Consider the following 25,352-nt stretch of genomic DNA (forward strand, 5'->3'; position numbering starts at 1 on the left):
CCAGCAATTCTCACGATGTACTCTGCATATAAGTTAAATAAGCAGGGTGACAATATACAGCCTTGATGTACTCCTTTTCCTATTTGGAACCAGTCTGTTGTTCCATGTCCAGTTCTAACTGTTGCTTCTTGACCTGCACATAGGTTTCTCAAGAGGCAGGTCAGGTGGTCTGGTATTCCCATTATTTTAAGAATTTTCTACAGTTTGTTGTGATCCACAACAACTAAGGCTTTGGCATAGTCAATAAAGCAGAAATAGATGTTTTTCTGGAACTCTCTTGCCTTTACGATGATCTAGCGGATGTTGGCAATTTGATCTCTGGTTCCTCTGCCTTTTCTAAATCCAGCTTGAACATCTGAAAGTTCACACTTCACGTACTGTTGAAGCCTGGCTTGGAGAATTTTGAGCATTACTTTGCTAGTGTGTGAGATGAGTGCAACTGTGTGTGTGAGCATTCTTTGGTGTTGCCTTTCTTTGGGATTGGAATGAAAACTGACCTTTTTCAGTCCTGTGGCCACTGCTGAGTTTTCCAAATTTGCTGGCATATTGAGTGCAGCACTTTCACAGCATCATTTTTAGGATTTGAATTCCATTGGGAATTCCATCACCTCCACTAGCTTTGTTCGTACTGATGCTTCCTAACGCCCACTTGACTTCATACTCCAGGATGTCTGGCTCTAGATGAGTGATCACACCATCATGGTTATCTGGGTCATGAAGATCTTTTTTGTATAGTTCTTTTGTGTATTCTTGCCACCTTTTTCTTAACATCTTCTGCTTCTGTTAGGTCCATACCATTTCTGTCCTTTATTATGCCCATCTTTACATGAAATGTTCCCTTGGTATCTCTAATTTTCTTGAAGAGATCTCTAATTTTTCCCATTCTATTATTTTCCTCTATTTCTTTGCACTGATCGCTGAGGAAGGCTTTCTTCTCTCTCCTTGCTATTCTTTGGAACTTTGCATTCAAATGGGTATATCTTTCCTTTTCTCCTTTGCCTTTCACTTCTCTTTTTTTCTTAGCTATTTGTAAGGGCTCCTCAGACAACCATTTTGCCTTTTGGCATTTCTTTTTCTTTGGAATGATCTTGATCACTGCCTCCTGTACAATGTCACAAACCTCCGTTCACAGTTCTTCAGGCACTGTATCAGATCAAATCCCTTGAATCTATTTGTCACTTCCACTGTATAATCGTAAGGAATTTGTTTTAGGTCATACCTGAATGGTCTAGTGGCTTCCCCTACTTTCTTCACTTTAAGTCTGAATTTGGCAATAAGGAATTTATGATCTGAGCCACAATCAGCTCCTGGTCTTATTTTTGCTGACGATATACTGCCTCAGACCACTGTAAAAAAGTGAATATCACAATAAAGATAATCACATGAATTTCTTGGTTTCGCAGTATATATAAAGTTATGTTTACACTATATTGTAGTCTGTTAAGTGTGCAAAGCATTATGTCTAAAATATGTATAGATCTTAACTTTAAAATACTTTATTGCTAAAAAATGCTAACCATCATCTGAGCCTTCAGGAAGTCAGTCTTTTGGCAATAGTAACATCAAGGATCACTGAGCACAGATTACCATAACAAACATAATGAAAAAGTTGGAAATACTGCAAGAATTACCAAAATCAAAGACATGAAGTAAGTAGATGTTGGAAAAATGGCACCAACAGACTTACTCAATGCAGGGTTGCTACAATTCCTTAATTTGTAAAAAATGCAATAAAGTATGTCTGTATTTACAAACAGATTTATTTTTACTATATTTTATTAATACTGTCATAGAGAAATTTCATCATCACTAGAAATACATAAAACTGTTCCCTTTGGGCTTCCCTGGTGGCTCAGATGGTAAAGCATCTGCCTGCAATTCGGGAAACCTGGGTTTGATCCCTGGGTTGGCAAGATCCCCTGGAGAAGGGAACAGCTACCCACTCCAGTATTCTGGCCTGGAGAATTCCATGGACAGAGGAGTGTGGTGGGCTGCAGTCCCTGGGGTCGCAAAGTGTTGGACATGACTGAGTGACTTTCACTTTCACTTTTTATCTGCAAGTTGCTGGCACAAGAAAAGCACTAAGAAAATCAGCTATTAGAATATATCCATGAAAATAATTCTTGATATCTTCAATCTACAAGTTTTTTTTTTTTAATCTGCTTTCTGAAACTTTTCTTCCTGACAATCATTTCATTTCCTAATTTCCTTCATTTCCTTCCCATTTCCTCATCAGTTAGGAATATGATTCTGATTATATTTGTTCTATACTGTTCTTAAGTTGGGTTATCTTTTTGTTTTTCCTAATTTCTTTTGTGTTTGTTCCACCTCTCCTATTACAGTATGAAGCCCTGAGAACTGGGACTTCTCTCTTCCATTTCTCTTGTGACAGCAGGAGTGTACAATGAAATAAGCAGGAGATGTAAAATATGCTAGAGATGCTAGAGTGAAGCTCCAAGTCTCTCATTTCCTCCTTCTCTATTTGGATAAGTCACTAAACCTATCACCAATCTGAGAGTTGGACTATAAAGAAAGCTGAGTGCCAAAGAATTAATGCTTTTGAACTGTGGTGTTGGAGAAGGCTCTTGAGAGCCCCTTGGACAGCAAGAAGATCCAACCAGTCCATCCTAAGGGAAATCAGTCCTGAATATTCATTGGAAGGACTGATGCTGAAGCTGAAACTGCAATACTTGGGCCACCTGATACGAAGAACTGACTCACTGGAAAAGACCCTGATGCTAGCAAAGATTGAAAGCTGGAGGAGAAGGGGACAACAGAGGATGAGATGGTTGGATGGCATCACCAACTCAATGGACATGAGTTTGAGTAAACTCCAGGAGTTGGTGATGGACAGGGAGGCCTGGCGTGCTGCAGTCCATGGGGTTGCAAGAAGTTGGATACAACTGAGTGACTGAACTGAACTGAAACCTGTCTCAGACTCCATGGCATTGTCTATAAAAAAGGAAACAATGTCTATCTGATTTCAAGGGCCATGTGATCTCTCACTCTGCTTCTCTTCACTCTGATGGATGGCATTTATGAAGAGTTTTATAGTTCATCCTTAGGCACATGCAGTACAGCTCACATTCAAACCTAAAATTACTACATGGAGAATGATAAAATAACAATTGTTAATGTCAAATGGTGAAGGCCACCTGATCTGGGCATTTACCTTCTTACAGTTTATCTTTAAAGCAGTGTCTAGAATTAGCTTCCAAGTAACTGTATTTCATCACTTAAGCATAAGTTATCATGATTTGCCCCCCATCCTGCTCCCCAGCAAAGCAAGTTCATTAATCTAACATTAACTTGTCACCACTTGTTGGCACACTCTGAACTTTCACCTGGCCACTGAAGAACGTGACTTCATATTTATAGCTCTGACATGAACATTATTTAAAGCACAAATCTCATTTGGCTGCACTTTTGACTTTAGTTTAAACTTCTTCTTCTCTCCCCAGTGCAAAAATTTATGACAAAACAAACAACATAAATTAAACAAAAACCATTGATGGTCACAATATTATTCTCTTTCACAGAATTTTGTAAAAATAATTTGTTTGCCAGGAATTATCCAAGTAAAATATCTAGGATTTTAACTAATACATTTGAACAAGAGAGAGTATTAAAAGTATCACAAAACTAAATTATCTTACTTGGCATTTCTGACGCAATTGTCGTAGTTCTTTTATAATTGGAGCTAGAGCTGACTTCTTTTCAGATACCAGGGAATTTAGTTTTTTTACCTGCCATTTAAACAAAATATATGACATCTAAGAAAATAATTCAAAAGAACAAAAATACTATATGTATAAAGATATTTACTGAAGTATTTATATAAGTGAATAAAACTATAAATTATTTCAATGCCAACTAAAAGGAAGTCATTTAATAAGTATTGACTTCTCAGTAAGACAGAATATCATTTAACTATTCAAATTGTCAATTATTAAGACTGCAAACCATTATGGGAAAATATTTATAATCTAGCTAAAGGACTAAAACAAATTACAAAGTTGCTGATATACAACTCTGTATCAAGTTTAAAAAGTATATAAATTATGTAGGTTATATAAAATGCATATAAACATGGATGAAGTGACAGCCAAGCTACTTAATAACCCAAAAGGTATAGCAATGACCAATCACAAGGGACACCAGCCACAGAGATGATTCAGGTCATGGAGGCGTCTGCTGTGCAAAATGTTAATCTTTTTAGGAATTAGAATGTTGTGAAATCCAGAGGGCTCTGGGAACGAGGTGGGCAAGGCAGGTGGAGGTGGGTACTCTGAGAGTTTGGGGCAGCAGCTATTTACCAATAAATAATGAAAGATTTCAACATTTTAAAGTCTGATGAAGCTCTATCTGTGCATTCTGGCTGAATGGCAGTCCTAAACATGGAAAGAAACTAAGGGCACACACACAAATGAAATAACTGTACTAAGTTAAGCAGTATAATTTGGGAAAACTTATTTTTTTATCTTAAATATTTCTTTAATGCTATGTAACTTTTACACACTTCAAAAACCACAAAACATGTAAAGTATTACAAATTGAACAACCTCATAAGAATGGAAAAATTTTAAAGAGAGTGATAAAGACAGATGAAAGAATATAATGAAAACAATACACAGAAATGAAAATCTGAATGTTGCACTGAAAACAGAACAAACACAAAAATATCTGCCTTAGAACCTGTGTATAAAACAAAGCCTGTGTAATCACCATTTCAGACATGTCATCCAGTGTTCGTCCTTTCATTTCATCAACTTCACTCTTCAGAGCAGATACTCGTTCTAGTTCTTCTTGGGTGTAACTATATCCAGATATACCCCTCTTCTCCTCAATAGTTTGCTGAAAGTAAAAAATAAAAATAGGTGTAAAAAACAAGAGTCCACAAAATTGATGTCAAACCTTGATGATTCCATAAGAAGTATATAGATTTAATACACAACAATAAAGTTGTAAGTAAAATAAAGGAATTTAGTCAACAATCTTTATTGACTTCAACAATAATTATATTCCTTTATATTTTATAAATTTATAGTAAATTTTACTCCAGCATCTTCAGGGGCATAGGAAGTAAGTATAATTTTAGACTTGAGCGTAATGCTATGTACTTGGCATAGAAACTAAAACATAGGATGCACTCATTAAATATTTGGTGAATGAATGATCTCAAGTGAAAAACTGTACATATTTTCTCACTTATCTAGTATTTATCAATGTGCCAAGTACAGTTCTAGGCTCTTTAGAAGAACTAAACAGTCTTTTGATGAGGGCAAAAGAGGAGAGTGGAAAAAGCTGGCTCAAAACTCAACATTCAAAAAACACAGATCATGGCATCTGGTCCCATCACTTCACAGCAAATAGAAGGAGAAAAAGTGGAAGCAATGACAGATTTTATTTTCTTACACTCTTGAATCACTGTGGATGGAGACTGCAGCCGTAAAATTAAAAGGCGCTTGCTCCTTGGAAGGAAACCTATGACAGACCTAGGCAGCGATGAAAAAGCAGAGGCATCACTTTGCCAACAAAGGTCCATAGAGTCAAAGCTATGATTTTTCCAGTAGTCATGTATGAATGTGAGAGTTGGACCATAAAGAAGGCTGAGTGCCAAAGAATTGATGCTTTCGAATTGTGGTGCTGGAGAAGACTCCTGAGAGTCCCTTGGCCTGCAAGGAGATCAAACCTTCCAGGATAGTCACTGGAAGGACTGATGCTGAAAGTGAAGCTCTAATACTTTAGCCACCTGATGCAAAGAGCTAACTCATTGGAAAAGACTGATGCTGGGAAAGACTGAAGACAAAAGGAGACGGGGATGGCAGAGAATGGATGGTTAGACAGAGCATCACCGACTCAATGGAGATGAATCTGAGGAAGCTTTGGGAGAAAGTGAAGGACAGGGAAGCCTGGTGTTCTGCAGTCAATGAGTAAGACACAACTTACAAACTGAACAAGAACACAATTCTAGGCACCAGATATACTGCAGTATATCCCAGTATATACTGGGAGTATAAAAGGCCAGACCCCTTGCCTCAAGGTGGAATCAACTCCATAGTACAATCTGTACCCAAATGTTCCTCACAGGATCAAGATGAAGCTGTTTTCAGTCAAGAATATACCCTTCATATGTATACCTATGACTGATTCATATTGATGTATGGCAGAAACCAACACAGTATTGTAAAACAATTATCTTCTAATTAAAAATAAACTTAAAAAATACACCTTTGTTTGGCTTTTTTCTACTGCTCCACTTGTTTCCCTCATTCCCTTTCTTCTGAAGGTACTCCTTCCCTCAGAAAGTCACTTGTACCAAGTATACCCTTCTCAGGCTCTGATTCTAAGAAGTTTAAGGAAAGATGTACAGCAAAAATTGATGGAACTAAAAAGAGAAAAATCATAGATACTGTAAAACATCTTTCTCAATAATTGATAGGACAAGCAGATTGAAAATGTCAATAAACACAGAAGATTTGAGTATCATGGTTAACATACTGGACTGAACTGACATATATGGAACACCATCCTCAACATAATATCTATTCTTCTCAACTGTGCATGGAACAATGATCAAGACAGATCACATGCTAAGCCATAATGCAACATTCAGAATTTTCAAAGAACTGAAATCACAGAGTATGTTCTTTGGTCATAGCAGAAATAAACTAGAAATCAATAACAGAAAGGTAACTAGAAAATTCCCAAATGTTTGGTTTTAAGCAGTAACCATAGGTCAAAGAAATCACAATGAAAATTAGAAAATATTTTGAAGTGAGCAATAATGCAGTTGCTATGTATCAATTTTAAAAGTTACTGCTGTTAGAACCTAAGTTTGATGTACTCTAAGTGTTCAATCTTCAGTTCCCTAGAAGCAAACAATATTCAACAGCATGAGACAGAAAAGGTTATATTGCCAGCTAACCACAACTAGTTGAAATTTAATTAACCTCTAACAGATTATTGCTAGCTGGTAAGCCAACATCCAACCCACTTTAGTATTCTTGCCTGGAGAATCCCATGGACAGCAAGGCTGGTGGGCTACAGTCCATGGGGTCGCAAAGAGTCAGATATGACTGAAGCAACTTAGCATGCATGCGTGCAAGCCAACATCACATGATGACATAATTTCCACATGGGTGAAAGAAAAAAAAAAGCCAAATCAAGAAAACTCAGAGAAACTGGCACCCACAATAAGAACAGCTTTGCTGCTAGAGGGATTTCTCTGGGTTGAACTTTTTTTGACAACCAAGGCACAAATATATAGGGAACCAAGCCTGCAGGCAAACTTCCATATAGAATCTTCTCTGAATATATATTTCCATAGCTTCACAGAAGTGGCTGCTTAGATTTCTGCTTAGTAGGCCATGATAAATAAATAAATTACAGCCAATTTCCTGATATGATCATTTTTGTTGTATTAGCTAGCTAACCAAAAGAAAAAGCTACTTGGAATTCAACTTTTATTAATTATCCCAAAGCCCAGTACACATAAAAAAGCACTCATTGCTACAGTAAAGTACATGAATCAGCTTACAGGTCACCTCTATAATTAATCAGAAAAAATGAATAATTTTATGGTTTTTCTAATAAAAACAATGACTTCAGTATGAAGCTACAACTTATAAACCTCTAGGCATTTGTACTTCTAGAACCTCAATATAATTCTGTATTACCAGTTGATGTTGAATATTTTCATGACGTTGCTTAAGAAGTTCTTCTGTCCTCTGCAAGAGACCAAATTCAGCTTGAAATTCAGCTATTATTTGATGCTTCTTTTTGAAAACTGTACTTTTGCTTCGAAGTTTACTGATATATCGCTTGAACTGCAAAAGAACACAATGTGTAGTTTAATAAGTAGAAAAGTAGTTGCTAAATATTATATATAACCTCAATGTATTACATTTTCTTTTCTACTTTCCAACATGTGTGTCACAAATACAGAACAATAACTTAGTTTTATTAAAAAGTTGGAGAGACTAACTGCTTAATTAAAATACTCTGTGTACATTTTGATTTTTTGGACCCATTAAATACTGTAAATCCTTATATAAAAGCTATTCATTGTGAGCTTTACAATAAGGATTTGGAAAACAGAAACTTCAATCCTATAAAAGTTAAAAAGGTTAAAAAGAAAAAGAAGAAGAAAGTGGAAGACCAATTCTGGCTATGGTCTTATCATTTTATCTTTTATGTACTATACTATTTTGGTGACCCTGGATCTACTGGGATTAATATAACCAAGCAGAATAGTCAATATTTGCAGTTACTATTTATTGTTTAAGAAAGGTACTGTGACCATATACCCCAAGAAGCATCTGAAACTCATCCCAAATGTTCAAAAGCTAAAAATACTCCAAATTAGTGGGAACTCATAGTTGCTTAATTCAGCTGCTGACCTACTAGTAACTGTAACTACTCTAATGGAAAGATCCTATTATTAAACAATACCAACTAGAGTTTGGAAAAGCACGTGAAATGAATATTTAAAGGAATTTATTTATCAAGTACTATTAATTAACTATTACATAGGCACTGGGCAGACACTGAGAATACAACTCTAAACAAGATACGCATCCTGCCCTTAACAAAATAAACACTATTAAGAAACAGTAAAGAAAATAAACATTGAACTGATGTTCACAACCAAAATGAACATTATGAAGCAGTGAAGGGGTCCTGAAAAATAAATAACAGGAATTTAACCTGGGTTGGGACCAAGGTAGAAAAAGGTGGGGGGGGGGGGTTGGAATTTTAGAGAGGTGAGTTATGACAAATTTCTCAAAAATAATTTAAGCAAGACTGAAGTAGCAGGAGTTTGTTAGAGGAAGGAGAAAGAAGCAGGGAAGAGCATTCCAAGTAGTAGAAACAGCAGGTGTAAAGGTCCTGAGGCACTGGCTCATTAAAAGTATTGTTCAATATAAGAGACAAATGTGAAAATTTTCTGGTATTTCTAAAACAGAACAGAACACTTTAAAAAATCACTTTGTCTTATGTACCACTAGTACTAAGAATTTTCAGATTTTTTACTACATAAAATAATTTTTCTGCTCCAACCTTTTAACTACATTCTTTTAAAAATGTCCAGACCCTCATTGTTTTCCAGGTTCTGGTTAACCTCCAGGCCACAGCTCCCGGCTCTCGCGCAAGATCCAGCTAGTCAGGGCGACAGCGGAGGGCGTGCTCGAAGACGGGGCCGGGCCTACCCAATGGGCTCCTCCGGGTCGGGGGCGGGGCCCCACTTCAGTTGTTCCTCTGGCCGCAGGTGCCCTTCGCAACCCTGACTCAGTATGTGGCGCGTTCCCGGTCTGCTCTGCGTGCACGTTGCAAGGAAGAGCAAGTTCTCCGGACCTTGGAACAGGCCTGCCGCCTTCATGTCCACTCTGCTCATCAATCAGCCCCAATATGCTTGGCTGAAGGAGCTGGGGCTCCGCGAGGAAAACGACGGCGTGTACAATGGAAGCTGGGGAGGCCGGGGAGAGGTTATCACCACCTATTGTACTGCTAACAATGAGCCCATTGCAAGTCAGGCAGGCCAGCATGGCTGAATATGAGGAAACTGTGAAGAAAGCAAGAGAAGCATGGAGCATCTGGGCAGATATTCCTGCTCCAAAGCGAGGAGATGTAGTGAGACAGATTGGTGATGCCTTGTGGGAGAAGATCCAAGTACTAGGAAGCTTGGTGTCTTTGGAGATGGGGAAGATATTGGTGGAAGGTGTGGGAGAAGTTCAGGAATACATGGATGTTTGTGATTATGCTGTTTGCTTATCTCGGATGATTGGGGGACCCATCTTGCCTTCTGAAAGACCTGGCCATGCTCTCATTGAACAGTGGAATCCTGTAGGCCTGGTTGGAATCAGCACTGCATTCAACTTCCCTGTGGCCGTGTACACCACAACGCCATTGCCATGATCTGTGGGAATGCCTGCCTTTGGAAAGGAGCTCCTACAACTTCTCTCATTAGTGTAGCTGTTACAAAGATAATAGCCAAAGTTCTGGAGGACAACAAGCTGCCTGGTGCAATTTGCTCCTTGACTTGCCGTGGAGCAGATATCGGCACAGCAATGGCCAAGGGTGAGCGAGTGGACCTGTTGTCCTTCACCGGGAGTACGCAGGTGGGAAAACAGGTGGCCCTTATGGTACAGGAGAGGTTTGGGAGAAGTTTATTAGAACTTGTAGGAAACAATGTCATTATAGCTTTTGAGGATGTGGACCTCAGCTTAGTCGTCCCCTCAGCTCTCTTTGCAGCTGTGGGGACAGCCAGCCAGAGGTGTACCACCGCGAGGCGCCTGTTCTTACATGAAAGCATCCATGATGAGGTTGTCAATAGACTTAAAAAGGCCTATGCACAGATCTGTGTTGGGAACCCTTGGGACTCAAACGTCCTCTATGGGCCACTCCACACCAAACAGGCAGTAAGCATGTTTCTTGGAGCAGTGGAAGAAGCAAAGAAAGAAGGTGGCACCATTGTCTATGGTGGCAAGGTTATGGATCTCCCTGGAAATTACGCAGAACCGACAATTGTGACAGGTCTTGACCATGACGCATCCATCGTACACACAGAGACTTTTGCCCCAATTCTTTATGTCTTTAAATTCAAGAATGAAGATGAGGTCTTTGCATGGAATAATGAAGTCAAACAGGGACTTTCAAGTAGCATCTTTACCAAGGATATGGGCAGAATCTTTCACTGGCTTGGACCAAAAGGATCAGATTGTGATATTGTAAACGTCAACATTCCAACAAGTGGGGCTGAGACTGGAGGTGCATATGGAGGGGAGAAATACACTGGTGGGGGCAGGGAGTCGGGCAGTGAAGCCTGGAAGCAGTACATGAGAAGATCTACTTGTACCATCAACTACAGTAAGGACCTTCCTCTGGCCCAAGGAATCAAGTTTCAGTAAAAAAGTGCTTTAAATTGACATTTCAAGCTTTTTACACATTGTTGTAACTCTTTCTTCTGAAGAAGACAAAGAAAATAAGTGTTTGCCTTGAATAAATGCATCATTTTGAATATGACGGTGGTGGTTTGGGAGAAGTTTATTAGAACTTGTAGGAAACAATGCCATTATAGCTTTTGAGGATGTGGACCTCAGCTTAGTCATCCCCTCAGCTCTCTTTGCAGCCGTGGGGACAGCCGGTGGTGGTTAATCCCTTATGCTTCTGAGGCCTAAATCAAGAGACTCATTTTTTAAAAAATAAAACTTTTCATGACATCGTCTCAAGTAATAAAAAGTAATTTTTACATTAAAAAAAATTAAACATAAATAAATAAATAAATAAAAATGTCCATAGTGAGAATCTGGCCTATTATACTTAATGCATCACTTCAAAATAAAAGTAAACTTCCATATTGCCTACAATGTGAAAATTCTTTAATAATCTTAATCTTTTTAATGCCCAGTTCTTTGTAAGGATAATTAGGGGGGTAATAAATAATTTTATAAGTAATAAAAGTATACCATTTCACGCCAGTCAGAATGGCTGCTATCCAAAAGTCTACAAGCAATAAATGCTGGAGAGGGTGTGGAGAAAAGGGAACCCTCTTACACAGTTGGTGGGAATGGAAACTAATACTGCCACTATGGAGAACAGTGTGGAGATAACTTAAAAAACTGTAAATAGAACTGCCATATGACCCAGCAATCCCGCTGCTGGGCATACACACTGAGGAAACCAGAATTGAAAGAGACATGTGTACCCCAATGTTCATCGTGGCACTGTTTATAATAGCCAGGACATGGAAGCAACCTAGACGCCCATCAGCAGATGAATGGATAAGAAAGCTGTGGTACATATACACAATGGAATATTACTCAACCATTAAAAAGAATACATTTGAATCAGTTCTAATGAGGTGGGTGAAACTGGAGCCTATTATACAGAGTGAAGTAAGCCAGAAAGAAAAACACCAATACAGTATATATATGGAATACACATATATACACATACACACATATATATATACACAAATTTAGAAAGATGGTAACAATAACCCTGTATGCGAGACAGCAAAAGAGACACAGTCTTTTGGACTCTGTGGGAGAGGGTGAGGGCAGGATGATGTGGGAGAATGGCATTGAAACATGTGAAATATCATATGTGAAATGAATCGCCAGTCCAGGTTTGATGCGTGATACAGAGTGCTCGGGACTGGTACAATGTGATGACCCAGAGGGATGGGATGGGGAGGGAAGAGGGAGGGGGGTTCAGGATGGGGAACACATGTACACCCATGGTGGATTCAAGTCAATGTATGGCAAAACCAATACAATGTTGTAAAGTAAAATAAATTAACTAATTTTAAAAAAGTAAATGAATGTATTACTGAAGCTTTAGAAAACAGAAAAAAAAAAAGGAAAATTCATTCAAAGTCACTATTTAATGCAAGCTCTATCACCATGTGGTATTTTGCCTCCTAAAAATAGGCTAAATCTAAGGTCAGTAATTCTCTTGGGTTGGTCGAAAAGTTAGTTTGGGTTTTTCTGTAGGATGTTATGGAAAAATCCAAACAAACTTTTTGGCAAACCCAATAAACTATAAGGTAGCAAAATAGGAAGGAGAATATTTCTAAAATTTAGGTTTTTTTTTTTTCCTTAAAGACTTGATTGATTCCTGAATATACAAAGAAAGTCCTTAAAAACAGTAAGATTAAAAATTCTTCATATAAAAATAACCCACTAATTCATTGTTTAGACAGCTTTTTAAATGACTAAAACTTTGAAAGAAATGATGAACCCATTGTGATTTAAAAGAAGGAAGTTCAAAATATTTCTCTATCCATGGTTGAGTTAGTTTTAATATTAAGGAATCTAGCCCCCACACAGCAAAATTATCAATGGCTGGATTACAGAAACTGTTTAAAAAATTTAAGTCAGACCAATGTACCTAGAATTTAATAACTTGCAATTTTTCCTTTAAAAGAATAAATGTGTAAGCCTGACATAACCACAGATTCAGAATCCTCAGAGTAACTATATGTTCTATTAAAAGTGTCCTGGGCAAAGTGCCCAAAATGAAATCAATCCTCTTCATCTGCTATCCTCTGTATTATCTAGGCCAATCTTCCCCTTCTCTATCTTGCTGTGCTCTGGAACTATTTTTAAAAGCTAAAAGCTATAAATGTTTTTGTGAAAGAACAAACCTACTGATTACTCAATGTGCTCTATGCTGATTGGTTATTTGACATTCACTGGACAAACTACCTAGGGGCAAAGTAGTCAGGGTCAGATAAAAAACAAGGATTTACTATAGCACAGGGATATATTGAATATATCTTATAATAACCTATAATGGAAAAGAATCTGAAAATATGTATGTAACTGAATCATTTGTTGTACAACAAACTAACACTGAAACTAACAACTATGCTTCAGTTTAAGAAAAGAACAAAATGCTCAATTAATGGAGCCCTTACTTCATAATGTATAAAAATCAATTCCAACTGGATTATATAGACTTAAATGTGAAAACAAGAACTAAAAATCTAGAATATAGGAAAATATCACTATGATTACTGAGATAGGAAAGGATTTCTGAAACAAAACACGCACACATTGAAAATGGATGTTGATAAACTTGATTTTGCTAAAATTGAGAACTTCTGCTCATCAAAAAATATATTAAGAGATTAAGAATATAAGTCACAAGTTGGGAAGAATATATTTGTAACATGTTAATCCAAAAAAATTTATATTCAAAAATACATAAATTAAACCCACAAATCAATGAGAGAAAGGCAAATAACCCAATAGAAAAATGGATAAAATACTTGAATAGTCACTTCATAGAAAAGAAAACCCAAAGTGGCCAATAAGCATATTAAAAGATGTCTGACATCATTTACAATCAGTGATGCAAATTAAACCCATAATAAGATACCATTATAATGCCCATCTGACTAGCAGAAATAAAAAGTCCTTCAATACTAAGTGTTGTTGAAGATGTGGAGGAAGTAGAACACCTATACACCACTGAGAGTGAGGGATACAAATTTGGAACAATAATTGGAAGACAACTGGGCATAGCTACTAAAGTTGACCATGTTCCTCTCATCCCCCACCAACTCCCACAAATAGCAGGATTTCTCACACTTAATCTATGGTGACTGATCAGTTTTTGAAACTTTCTGTTTGTGAACTGGATACTTTTATAAAATAATAAAAATGTTTATACAGTATCAACTCTATCAGTTCAGTTCAGTTCACTCAGTCAAGTCCAACTCTTTGTTACCCCATGAACTGCAGCACGCTAGGCCTCCCTGTCCATCACCAACTCCCGGAATTTACCCAAACTCATGTCCATTGAGTTGGTGATGCCATCCAACCATCTCATCTTCTGTCGTCCCCTTCTCCTCCTGCCCTCAATCTTTCCCAGCATCAGGGAATGAGTCAGCTCTTCGCATCAGGTGGCCAAAGTATTGGAGTTTCAGCTTCAGCATCAGTCCTTCCAATAAACACCTAGGACTGATCTCCTTTAAGATGGACTGGTTGGATCTTCTTGTGACTCTCGAGAGTCTTCTCCAACACCACAGTTCAAAAGCATCAATTCTTCTGCACTCAGTTTTCTTTATAGTCCAACTCTCACATCTGTAAATGACTACTGGAAAAACCATAGCCTTAACTAGGCAGACCTTCGCTGCCAAAGTAATGTCTCTGCTTTTTAATATGCTGTCTAGGTTGGTCATAACTTTTCTTCCAAGGAGTAAGCGTCTTTTAACTTCATGGCTGCAATCACCATCTGCAGTGATTCTGGAGCCCTGAAAAATAAAGTCAGCCACTATTTCCACTGTTTCCTCATCTATTTCCCATGAAGTGAACAGATGCCATGATCTTAGTTTTCTGAATATTGGACTTTAAGCCACCTTTTTCACTCTCCTCTTTCACTTGCATCAAGAGGCTTTTTAGTTCCTCTTCACTTTCTGCCATAAGGGCGGTGTCATCCGCATATCTGAGGTTCCTGGCAATCTTGATTCCAGCTTGTGCTTCTTCCAGCCCAGCGTTTCTCATGATGTACTCTGCACATAAGTTAAATAAGCAGGGTGACAATACACAGCCTTGATGTACTCCTTTCCCAATTTGGAACCAGTCTGCTGTTCCATGTCCAGTTCTAATTGTTGCTTCCTGACCTGCACACAGGTTTCTCAAGAGACAGGTCAGGTGGTCTGATATTCCCATCTCTTGAAGAATTTTCCACAGTTTATTGTGATCCACACAGTCAAAGGCTTTGGCATAGTCAATAAAGCAGAAATAGATGTTTTTCAGGAACTCTTTTGCTTTTTCAACGATCCAGCAGATGTTGGCAATTTGATCTCTGGTTCCTCTGCCTTTTCTAAAACCAGTTTGAACATCTGGAAGTTCACAGTTCATGTATTGCTGAAGCTTGGCTTGGAGAATTTTGAGTATTACTTTGCTAGAGTGTGAGATGAGTGCAACAGTGTGGTAGTTGAGCATTCTTTGGATTGCCTTTCTTTGGGATTGGAATGACAACTGACCTTTTTCAGTCCTGCGGCCACTGCTGAGTTTTCCAAATTTGCTGACATATTGAGTGCAGCACTTTCACAGCATCATCTTTTAGGATTTGAAATAGCTCAACTGGAATTCCATCGCCTCCACTAGCTTTGTTAATAGTGATGCTTCCTAAGGTCCACTTGACTTCACATTCCAGGATGTCTGGCTCTAGATGAGTGATCACACCATCATGAATATCTGGGTCATGAATATCTTTTTTGTACAGTCCTTCTGTATATTCTTGCCACCTCTTCTTAATATCTTCTGCTTCTGTCAGGTCCATACCATTTCAGTCCTTTACTGAGCCCATCTTTGCATGAAAAGTTCCCTGGTATCTCTAATTTTCTTGAAATGATCTCTAGTTTTTCCCATTCTGTTGTTTTCCTCTATTTCTTTGCACTGATCACTGAGGAAGGCTTTCTTATTTCTCCTTGCTATTCTTTGGAACTCTGCATTCAAATGGGTATATCTTTGCTTTTCTTCTTTGCTTTTCACTTCTCTTCTTCTCACAGCTATTTGTAAGTCCTCCTCAGACACCCATTTTGCTTTTTTGGATTTCTTTTTCCTGGGGATGGTCTTGATCCCTGTCTCCTGTACAATGTCACAAACCTCTGTTCATAGTTCATCAGGCACTCTATCAGATCTAGTCCCTTAAATCTATTTCTCACTTCTACTGTATAATCATAAGGGATTTGATTTAGGTCATACCTGTATGGTCCAGTGGTTTTCCCCACTTTCTTCAATCTAAGTCTGAATTTGGCAATAAGGAGTTCATGATCTGAGCCACAGTCAGCTCCCGGTCTTGTTTTTGCTGACTGTATAGAGCTTTTCCATCTTGACTGCAAAATATATAATCAATCTGATTTCAGTGTTAGCCATCTGGAGATGTCCATGTGTAGAGTCTTCTCTTGTGTTGTTGGAAGAGGGTGTTTGCTATGACCAGTGCGTTCTCTTGGCAAAACTCCATTAGCCTTTGTCCTGCTTCATTCTGGACTCCAAGGTCAAATTTGCCTGTTACTCCAGGTGTTTCTTGACTTCCTATTTACATGTTCCTAAATGCTTCCTCCTAATTTACATGGTTATGAATTAGTAACTAACAGTTTGTGGACCAGAACAGGTCTTCAGACCACACTTTGAGAAGCACTGCTCCAGAGCACGTCTTCCTAAATGGGGTATGCTCCAGGACACTCATGTGGTACAAACAGTAGAGGTGTGCCTATTAATCCACTTAGACTCTATAGCAGCTGCTCAATATATTATAAAGAACTTCCAGGCCAGTCATCCTCAGCTATAAGCAGCCTTGTCCTTTTATCTCAGTATGCTAAACAGTATTTTAGTACTCAGTAACTATTTACTTTAAGTGCCATCTTGTGAAAAAAGTTAGGAAACACTACCCTCCAAAAATCCCTGCCCATAGTCACAGGGAGACATACATCATAATGTTGATAGAAACACTGCAATAGCAGAAAATTGGAAAATATGCCATAACTAATTGTTGTATATTCATACAATATAGTATATACAATCAAAATAAACAATTGTAGTGTCAAGAAATAATGTAGAGCCAAAAAAGCGAGTTACAGAATAAACAGAGAATGCGCCCATTAGTAGTATTGCTTAGGGAAACTAAATAATATACTGCTTAGGGATACAAATGGGTGTCAAACAGTAAATAAAAATCAGAGAAGGATAAAAACCTAACTCATGATGGGAGTGACCTCTGAGATGGGTGGAAACTGGATGGGATAAGGTAGAGGGACAAAAGGAATCTCAAAAGTGTTGCTTTTTTAAGCTGAGTAATAAAAGTACATGCTTAGTCCCTCAGTTGTGTCCAACTATTTGCAACCCGAAGGGCTATAGCCCGCCAGGCTCCTCTGTCCCTGTCCTTTTCATACTGTTTGTGGGGTTCTCAAGGCAAGAATACTGAAGTGGTTTGCCACTTGTCCAGTGGATCACATTTTGTCAGAACTCTCTACCATGACCCATCCATCTTGGGTGTCCCTACATGGCTTGGCTCATAGTTTCATTGAGATAGACAAGGCTGTGATCCATGTGATCAGCTTGGTTAGTTTTCTATGACTGTGGTTTTTGTTCTGTCTTCCCTCTGATGGAGAAGGATAAGAGGCAGGTGGAAGCTTCCTGGGAGGGACTCACTGTGGGGGAATCTGGGCCTTGCTCTGATGAGTGGGGTCATGATCAGTAAATCTTTAATCCAATTTTCTGTTGATGGGTAGGACTCTTTTCCCTCCCTGTAGTTTGGCCTGAGGCCAAACTATGGTAGGGGTAATGGCAGTCCTCCTTCAAAAGGACTTATGCCAGCATGCCCCCAAGTTCCCAGGACTGTTGTATTCAGTGCCACTGACCCCGCAGCAAGCCACTGTCGACCCATGCCTCTACTGGAGACTCCTGGACACTCACAGGCTCAGTCTCTTGTGGGGTCACTGCTCCTTTCTCCTGGGTCCTGGTGCGCACCAAGTTTTGTTGGTGATGGACAGGGAAGCCTGGAGTGCTGCAGTCCATGGGGTTGCAAAGAGTCAGACACTGAACTGAACCAAGGCTCCTCTGTCCATGGGGATTCTCCAGGCAAGAATACTGGAGTGGGTTGCCATGCCCTCTTTCCAGGGGATCTTCCCAACCCAGGGACAGAACATAGGTCTTCCAGATGGCAGGCAGATTCTCTACTGTCTGAGCCATAAGGGACACCTTTCATACACAACACACACACAAACACACACTTTCACTATTCTTATTTAACATAATTTTAAAAAATTAAACATTTTGAAAGTAAATAAACATTAAAGAATCAGTCAAGAAGGTCCCAAATCTAACCAATGGTTTCAGAAGACAAAAGAAACAAAAAAGGTAGAAATAATACAAGAAAACTTTCCAAAACTGAAGAACAAAAGATTCTAAATTAGAAGAGCCAATAGAATGTTCAGTTCAATGAAAGAAAGAGCTATACTTAAGTATATAATCTTAAAAATTTAGAAAACTGGAGATAAAGAGAGGATTCTAAAAGTTTCAAGAAGAGGTTAATGACAATAATAACAATGGAAGGTCACAGCAAAGGACTGGGAATCAGAACAGCCTCAGATACCAACAAGGAATACTAGCGAGTGTGTGTGTACACAGTTGCTTCAGTCATGTCCTACACTTTGGGACCCTTTGAACTGTAGCCGGCCAGTTTCTTCTGCTCATGGGATTCTGCAGGCAAGAATACTGGACTGGGTTGCCATGCCCTCCTCCAGGGGATGTTCTCAACACAGGGGTGGAACCTGAGTCTCTTAGTCTCTTGCATTGGCAGGCAAATTCTTTATCACTGAGCCACCAGGGAAGCCCAATGAATTCCACAAGACAATAGAAAAATGCCTTCAAATTTCTCAGGGAAAAAGATTTTCAACCAGAATTCATTATTTAGTCAAATTATTGATCACATATGAGGATGGAATAAAGACAGTTTGGAACAAGCAAGATTCACAAAAACTTATTATCCAAGTCCCTATTTTTAGGAACATTCTCTATTATAACAAGAAAATAAACCAAGAAAGAGAAGACTTGAGGTTTGGGAAACAGGAGATCCAAAACAAAAGAGTAGTTAAGAGAAATTTTCAGGATAATGACTGTGAAGTCTGAGATTACCATTGTTTAGCAAGCCTAGAAATTAATTTTCGTACACTGGAACAGAAGAATGGGAGAGGATCCAGAAAGAATTAGTCCCAAGGTTTAAGAAATATAATTACTAGATTACTGTGGATGACCATAATGCCTTATTAAGAGAAACTGTACAGTTCTACCAGAAGGTTTAGAGTTAAGTGAGTGATAGGTACATAAAAAAACTAACCAAACAAAAACAAAAAAATGAGGTCAGTATTTAGGAAAAAACAAACAAACAGAAGTGTACAAGAAAGGGTACGTAATCATAATATGCTGTGTGGCTTAGCTGTAAATAACATGTTTATACAATCATCATAATGTATATAGTAAATAGTGACATAATCAGAAATTATAATTATATTGGGAAGCTATAAAGAACATAAGGATATATATGGAGGATAGACAGGGAATGGAGAATGTAGAGCTAAATCCTCATTTCCTATGGTTAAGTTCAGTTGCTCAGTCCTGTCCAACTCTTTGCAACCCCATGGACTGCAGCACGCCAGGCTTCCCTGTCCATCACCAACTCCTGGAGCTTGCTCAAACTCATGTCCATTGAGTTGGTGATGCCATCCAACCATCTCATCCTCTGTTGTCCTCTTCTCCTCCTGCCTTTTATCCTTCCCAGAATCAGGGTCTTTTCCAGTGAGTCAGTTCTTCCCATCAGGTGGCCAAAGTATTGGAGTTTCAGCTTCAGCATCAGTCCTTCAATGAATATTCAGGACTGATTTCCTTTATAATTGACTGGTTGGATCTCCTTGCGGTCCAAGGGACTCTCAAGAGGTTTCTCCAACGCCACCGTTCAAAAGCATCAATTCTTTGGCTCTCAGCTTTCTTTTATACTCCAACTCTCACATCCATACAAGACTACTGGAAAAACCATAGCTTTGACTAGACGGACCTTTGTCAGCAAAGTAATGTCTCTGCTGTCTAGGTTGGTCATAGCCTGTCCAAAATTTTTTTAAAAATCAATTCTGTTGTTTAGAAATACAAAGGTAAATATTAGAAGAAACAACTAAAAGCATTAAAAGTGGTTGCCTCCAGGAAGCATGACTTGGGAGCATGGAAGGGTACCATTATTTTCATTATGAGCTTTGTCGTACTGTTTTACTTTCATGTGGCTGCACTGGGTCTTTTTTGCCGCGCACAGGCTCTCTGGTTGCGGTGAGTGGGAGCTACTCTCTAGCTGCAGCGTGTGGGCTTATCGCTGCAGAGCACTGGCTTCACAGTGCACGGGCTCAGGAGTCGTGGTGCATGGGCCTAGCTGCCCTGCAGCATGCGGGATCTTAGCCCCTGGACCAGGGATTGAACATGTGTCCCCTGCACTGGCAGGCAAATTCTTAACCAATGGACCACCAGAGAAGTCCCCTGTTTTAGTTTTTAAACTACATATTTGTGTTACTCTAAAAAATTATAATGAAAAGAACACTCCACCTCAAAAAAAGCCCATCACCAACAAAAATCTTACAGCTGATAGACTTTAATTTGAATAGACTGTGAGTATTAAAAATTAAATTTACTCATAATTCTGTGTTATAATGACTTATCTGGGCAAACATTTATAAACTTATAAATTAATCATTAAAAGTCCTAGGAGAAGTACAACAGGGTCACAGATGCAGTTCAGAGAATTGTTGAGATCATGGGCTTTGCAATCAGAGAAATAATTTCAAATCTTTGCTCCACCACTTAAAGTGACCTTGGGGAGGTATTTAAATAAGATCCAAAAAATGTACTAATGTTCTATAAAATTGAACGATGGATAATGATTAATAATGTCTGTCATTTTGTTTGAACTGCTACTGAGGCTGTAATTCCAATACTTTGGCCACCTGATGTGAAGAGCCGACTCACTGGAACAAACTGATGCTGGGAAACATTGAAAGCAAGAGGAGAAAGGGGTAGTAGAGGATGACATGGTTAGATAGCATCATTGACTCAACAGACATGAATTTGAGCAAACTCTGGGAGATACTGGAGGACAGAGGAGCCTGGCATGCTGCAGCCCATGGCGTCACAAAGAATTGGACACGACTTAGTGACTGAACAATAAGAACAAAGATTACATGGATGATGAGATAATTTACTATTCCTTTTAAACACTAAGAAACCAAGAGATGTCAAATAATTAGAATGAACAGAAGAGTAGAGATCTAGGTGTGATATAGTGCTCTTTAGAAGTAAAATAGAACACTCACTACTCCAAGAAACTACAAATCTACATACGCTGAGTACAACTAAAATTTTTGTATGTATCTTTATAAACCGAGATTGGGAAAGAATGAATAAATAAAGATAAGTGTTGTGTTGGGTTTGTAGGGTCACACGTGAATTCTTTGAGATTTCTTTCTTAGATATTTAAAAATTTTAAATATTTTGAAGGAACTCTGGCACAAGATAAACAATAAATCCTTGGAACATTAAGGAAAAAGCTTTCAACACTGCACTACATAGAGCAGGCCAATCAAACCAATTTGTCATGAAAGTAAACTATAAAGATTGCCACTGTGCAGAAAGGCCCATTATAGCAGCTATTACTAATCATTTGGTCCAATACACAACTGTAATCTAAATTTGTCATCTATGAAAGAGCAGCCATCATTTCAGATGCTGAGATTAGTAAGATTAATGTTTTAATAGTACTGGATTCTGGCTTCAGGACCAATTTTACAGACTCAATTCCTTTGTGATCAAAATAGAATTTGACAGATCTTCTTTCTCCTTTTGCCCATTTAATATGTTTGGAACATTTAATAGTAATGGTCAAAATCTGGGCAAGCTTTTTAAAAGGACAAGGCAGCTTATTTCCCTATGTATGTAATCATTTACAAATATTTTTCAAGCTTATCTGGAACTCAAAAGTATTACTGGATTCTAGATATCATTCTGGATACTTACGTGGAAACAAGAATCTCTGCTCCTGTTGCAAATTTCCAACTCAATATCGGGCATGAAGCTATTTTCACAGTACTTAAGCTGTGAAGACTTTATAAGACAACTGTATAATAAGCACTTTATATGGTCAAGAATCACAAAGAGCTATTTTTTAACACTATTCCTCCTTTTACAGAGAAGAAAACCTATAGAGAAATTAAAACAACTCATCAAAGTTCAGAAAGTTAGAAAAAAACTGGATTAGAATGAAAACTTGTGTCCTCAAATCCTGTTAGTGCACTATCCATGCGATTTTCCACTTCTTAATTAAATCATATCTTTGTCAATTATTTTATCAAATGATGTTCAACCACAGAAAACTACAGAAATAGGCCCAAGAGAGTTATATGTGAGATGGATAACACCAACTGTTCAAGAGTAGAATGAATATGCCCAATGGTCATAATTTTTTTTACCCACTTGTTAATGTTTCTATTCTGTCTGAATTCAGACTTGAAGAAAACCTGAAAAAGGCCATCTTTTCAAGTCATGCTTCATGTCATAAATCACTTGGATTCCCTGAAGTCTGGTATCAGAGTTGTTATTTGTTTTAAGTCAAGAAAAAAAATGTTTTTATGCAACCTTTGTTTTCTGCTAAAATGTTAGTCTTTTCATATCACTCATCATAACTAGCGCAATATATACAGACATACAAACACTATTCTAACCTTTTCCAACCTGTTAGTTTTATGTTTTCAACTTTAAATTAGAAAATCTCACTAAGTCAAGCATAAACAACATAATTACCTACATATGGTAGTGGATAGGTAAGTGCTGATTCTCTTGGGAGGGTCTATAATAAGCAATGTGATATATGCTAGTAGAAATCTGTCTTAATAGAAACTTGTGGCATAGGAATATCCATCTGGGAAACACAGTTAATCATACCATCCAAGGTCTCTGTGCTTCTATTATAAATCAAATCACCACCATGCAGCTGTTACTATATCTCTAATGGGGTTTTCAACTGCTGTCCAAGCAGTTAACTCTCAAAAACATTTTCTATGAAAAGTTTTCACATTTGGAGTTAAAGTTGTGGGATTACATGGACTGCATATATAATAGCCTACCTTCTATTGCAGTGAAATGAGGCAAATTTATTTGATTCTGTTTTGTTCCATCTCCTGGGAAATTTTAGGGGCCTCAGGTCCTGCTATGAACTCTAAAGAGGGTAATGTGATTTGAAAGGTTCTAAAAATATCACAGGTTTGCCTGGACTCACTTAGAAGGGTGGATGATTCAATTACAAGTGTCAAAATTTGATTCCTAATTTTTCAGGATCTGACAGCTGCAACTAATCTTGCCAGGATTCCCTTATCTTCATTGTGCTTCTCTTTGAAGTATTTAAAGAAGATTTCATAATCTTTGCAATTTAGCTCTAGGATTTCCGTCAGTAGCTGTAGAATTAGTCGGTTGGCTCTTTCTAAAGCTACTTATACATATTATTTGATCAAGCACATTTTTAAAGTAGCCCTTAACTGCAAAACAGCTGAGCTTCTTTTAATGGTTAGGGAAGAAAATATAATGAACTCTAAACCCGTACACCATAAACCAGGAGTGACCTTTCAATGCATGAAATGCCAATGGAACCTTAACCAAAGGTTCAGTTGTTGCTATAAAAAAAGTTCAGACTCAAAAGGCATGCATTCATTTGAACGACAGCTCCAAGAAGGGTACTAGCACTGAATCACTGCAGCTAATTTTTTGTTTTGCTTTTCCAATAATTAAAGCAGAGATTTAGAGATACCAAGGTGGCAAAGATGGTAAAGATTGGAGGCTATGTGGCACTACTACATTAGGTACAGCCTCTATTCTCTGCTCTTCCATTAGTGAGACAAAGTCACCAAGCTCAGATTATTGCCCATGAAAGGGTGAAGATCATATTTAACAAAAGAACTGACTGAGGACTACTGTATTAAATGGCAAATTTAGGTTTTTGGTCAGGTATTTAAAAATAACTTCATATAATAAACAACTATGGTTAGCATGAAGACTTTATAAAAATAATTTTTCTTATCAACTGAAGTGCCATGACATTTTAAAATATTATCAATTTTCTAACGAAAAATTCTGTATCTTGATTAGATTATACACTTCTATTCAGGTTTTCTACACATTTACCAAGTGTTTATTACATGCCAGCTATTAAGTAAATGGTGGCGAAAAAAAGGTATGGCCCTGCCATAATGGAGCTTACTGTTTTCTTAGGGGAGGCAGAAATTTAACAAGTGATCTTAAGTGAGCTGTATCTTAAGAACACGGGCTTTGCAGGTGGCTCAGTGGTAAATAGTTGGCATGTTGATGCAGGAGACATGAGTTCAATCCCTGGGTTGAGAAGACCATGTGGAGGAGGACATTGCAACCCACTCCAGTATTCTGGCCTGGAGAATCTCATGTACAGAGGAGCCTGGAGGGCTATAGTCCACGAGGTTGCAAAGAACTGGACATAACTTGAGTAACTGAGTATGCACATCTTAGAACACATGTGAACAGAGTGGTATGGGAATGTTTCAGGGTTGTGGGGTGTGAGCTGGGAAAATAATAACATGGTATGATTCCTGGGAGAGATGCTACTCCTGCTTTGTTATCTTAAAATCGTACTGATCACATCAACCTTTTATTGACAACTCAGATTCATAATTATGAACATTTACTATTATACTCTGCTGTAACACTTTTAAAATCTCCTCTGACACCGAATTTTGCATAAAGCAAGATAATTCTATGTAAACATTTTTATAGCACCTCAAATTATGGAAAACCAAGGTCACTTATTACTAAAATTCTGTTTCAATATATGAAGTTATCATAGCATGGAACAACAGCAACAATTTGTACTTTATCATAAATTATATTTCAATAAAACTGTTCGGAAAAAAAGGGGAGGAAACCCTCAGTGTGACAAAAGACAGTATATACAAAGTTCAGAGATAAATGACAGATTAGAACAATTATCCAGATTAATAACTAAAATCCAGGTATAAATATGGTAAAGAGATTAAAAACATTCACTCCATTAGAAAAAAATGAAGAAAGACAATAAAAGGGCAAATGACAGAAGAAATATAAATGACCAAACATGTATGTGGACAGTTGTTCAATCTTAAGAGAAATAAAAATTAAAACATAATACTGTCAGAATGACCAAAAAATCAAAAGACTGAGGATCAAGTGCTGTTTTAAATAACAGAGGAAACAGATCCTCTTGTATATTCTTGGTTGGAATAAAAAAATTGTACATTCTATAGAACA

General features: G+C 37.9%; 1 protein-coding gene and 1 pseudogene across 2 annotated transcripts in view; one reads left to right on the forward strand and one right to left on the reverse strand.

Moving 5' to 3' along the window:
- Window positions 1-25,352, reverse strand: part of IFT81 (intraflagellar transport 81) — an 87,796-nt gene that overhangs the window by 20,708 nt on the left and 41,736 nt on the right. For both annotated transcript variants that reach the window (XM_065903988.1, XM_065903990.1), the window contains exons 12-14: window positions 7,680-7,829; window positions 4,726-4,854; window positions 3,657-3,746 (exon numbers count right to left, since the gene is read on the reverse strand). In XM_065903988.1, the coding sequence (XP_065760060.1) occupies window positions 3,657-3,746; window positions 4,726-4,854; window positions 7,680-7,829 (369 nt within the window). The remainder of the gene's footprint in view (window positions 1-3,656; window positions 3,747-4,725; window positions 4,855-7,679; window positions 7,830-25,352) is intronic.
- Window positions 9,294-11,023, forward strand: LOC136145760 (alpha-aminoadipic semialdehyde dehydrogenase pseudogene; annotated as a pseudogene).

Source organism: Muntiacus reevesi, chromosome 13 (genome assembly GCF_963930625.1).
Source record: "Muntiacus reevesi chromosome 13, mMunRee1.1, whole genome shotgun sequence".
In the NCBI taxonomy this organism is placed as follows: domain Eukaryota; kingdom Metazoa; phylum Chordata; class Mammalia; order Artiodactyla; family Cervidae; genus Muntiacus; species Muntiacus reevesi.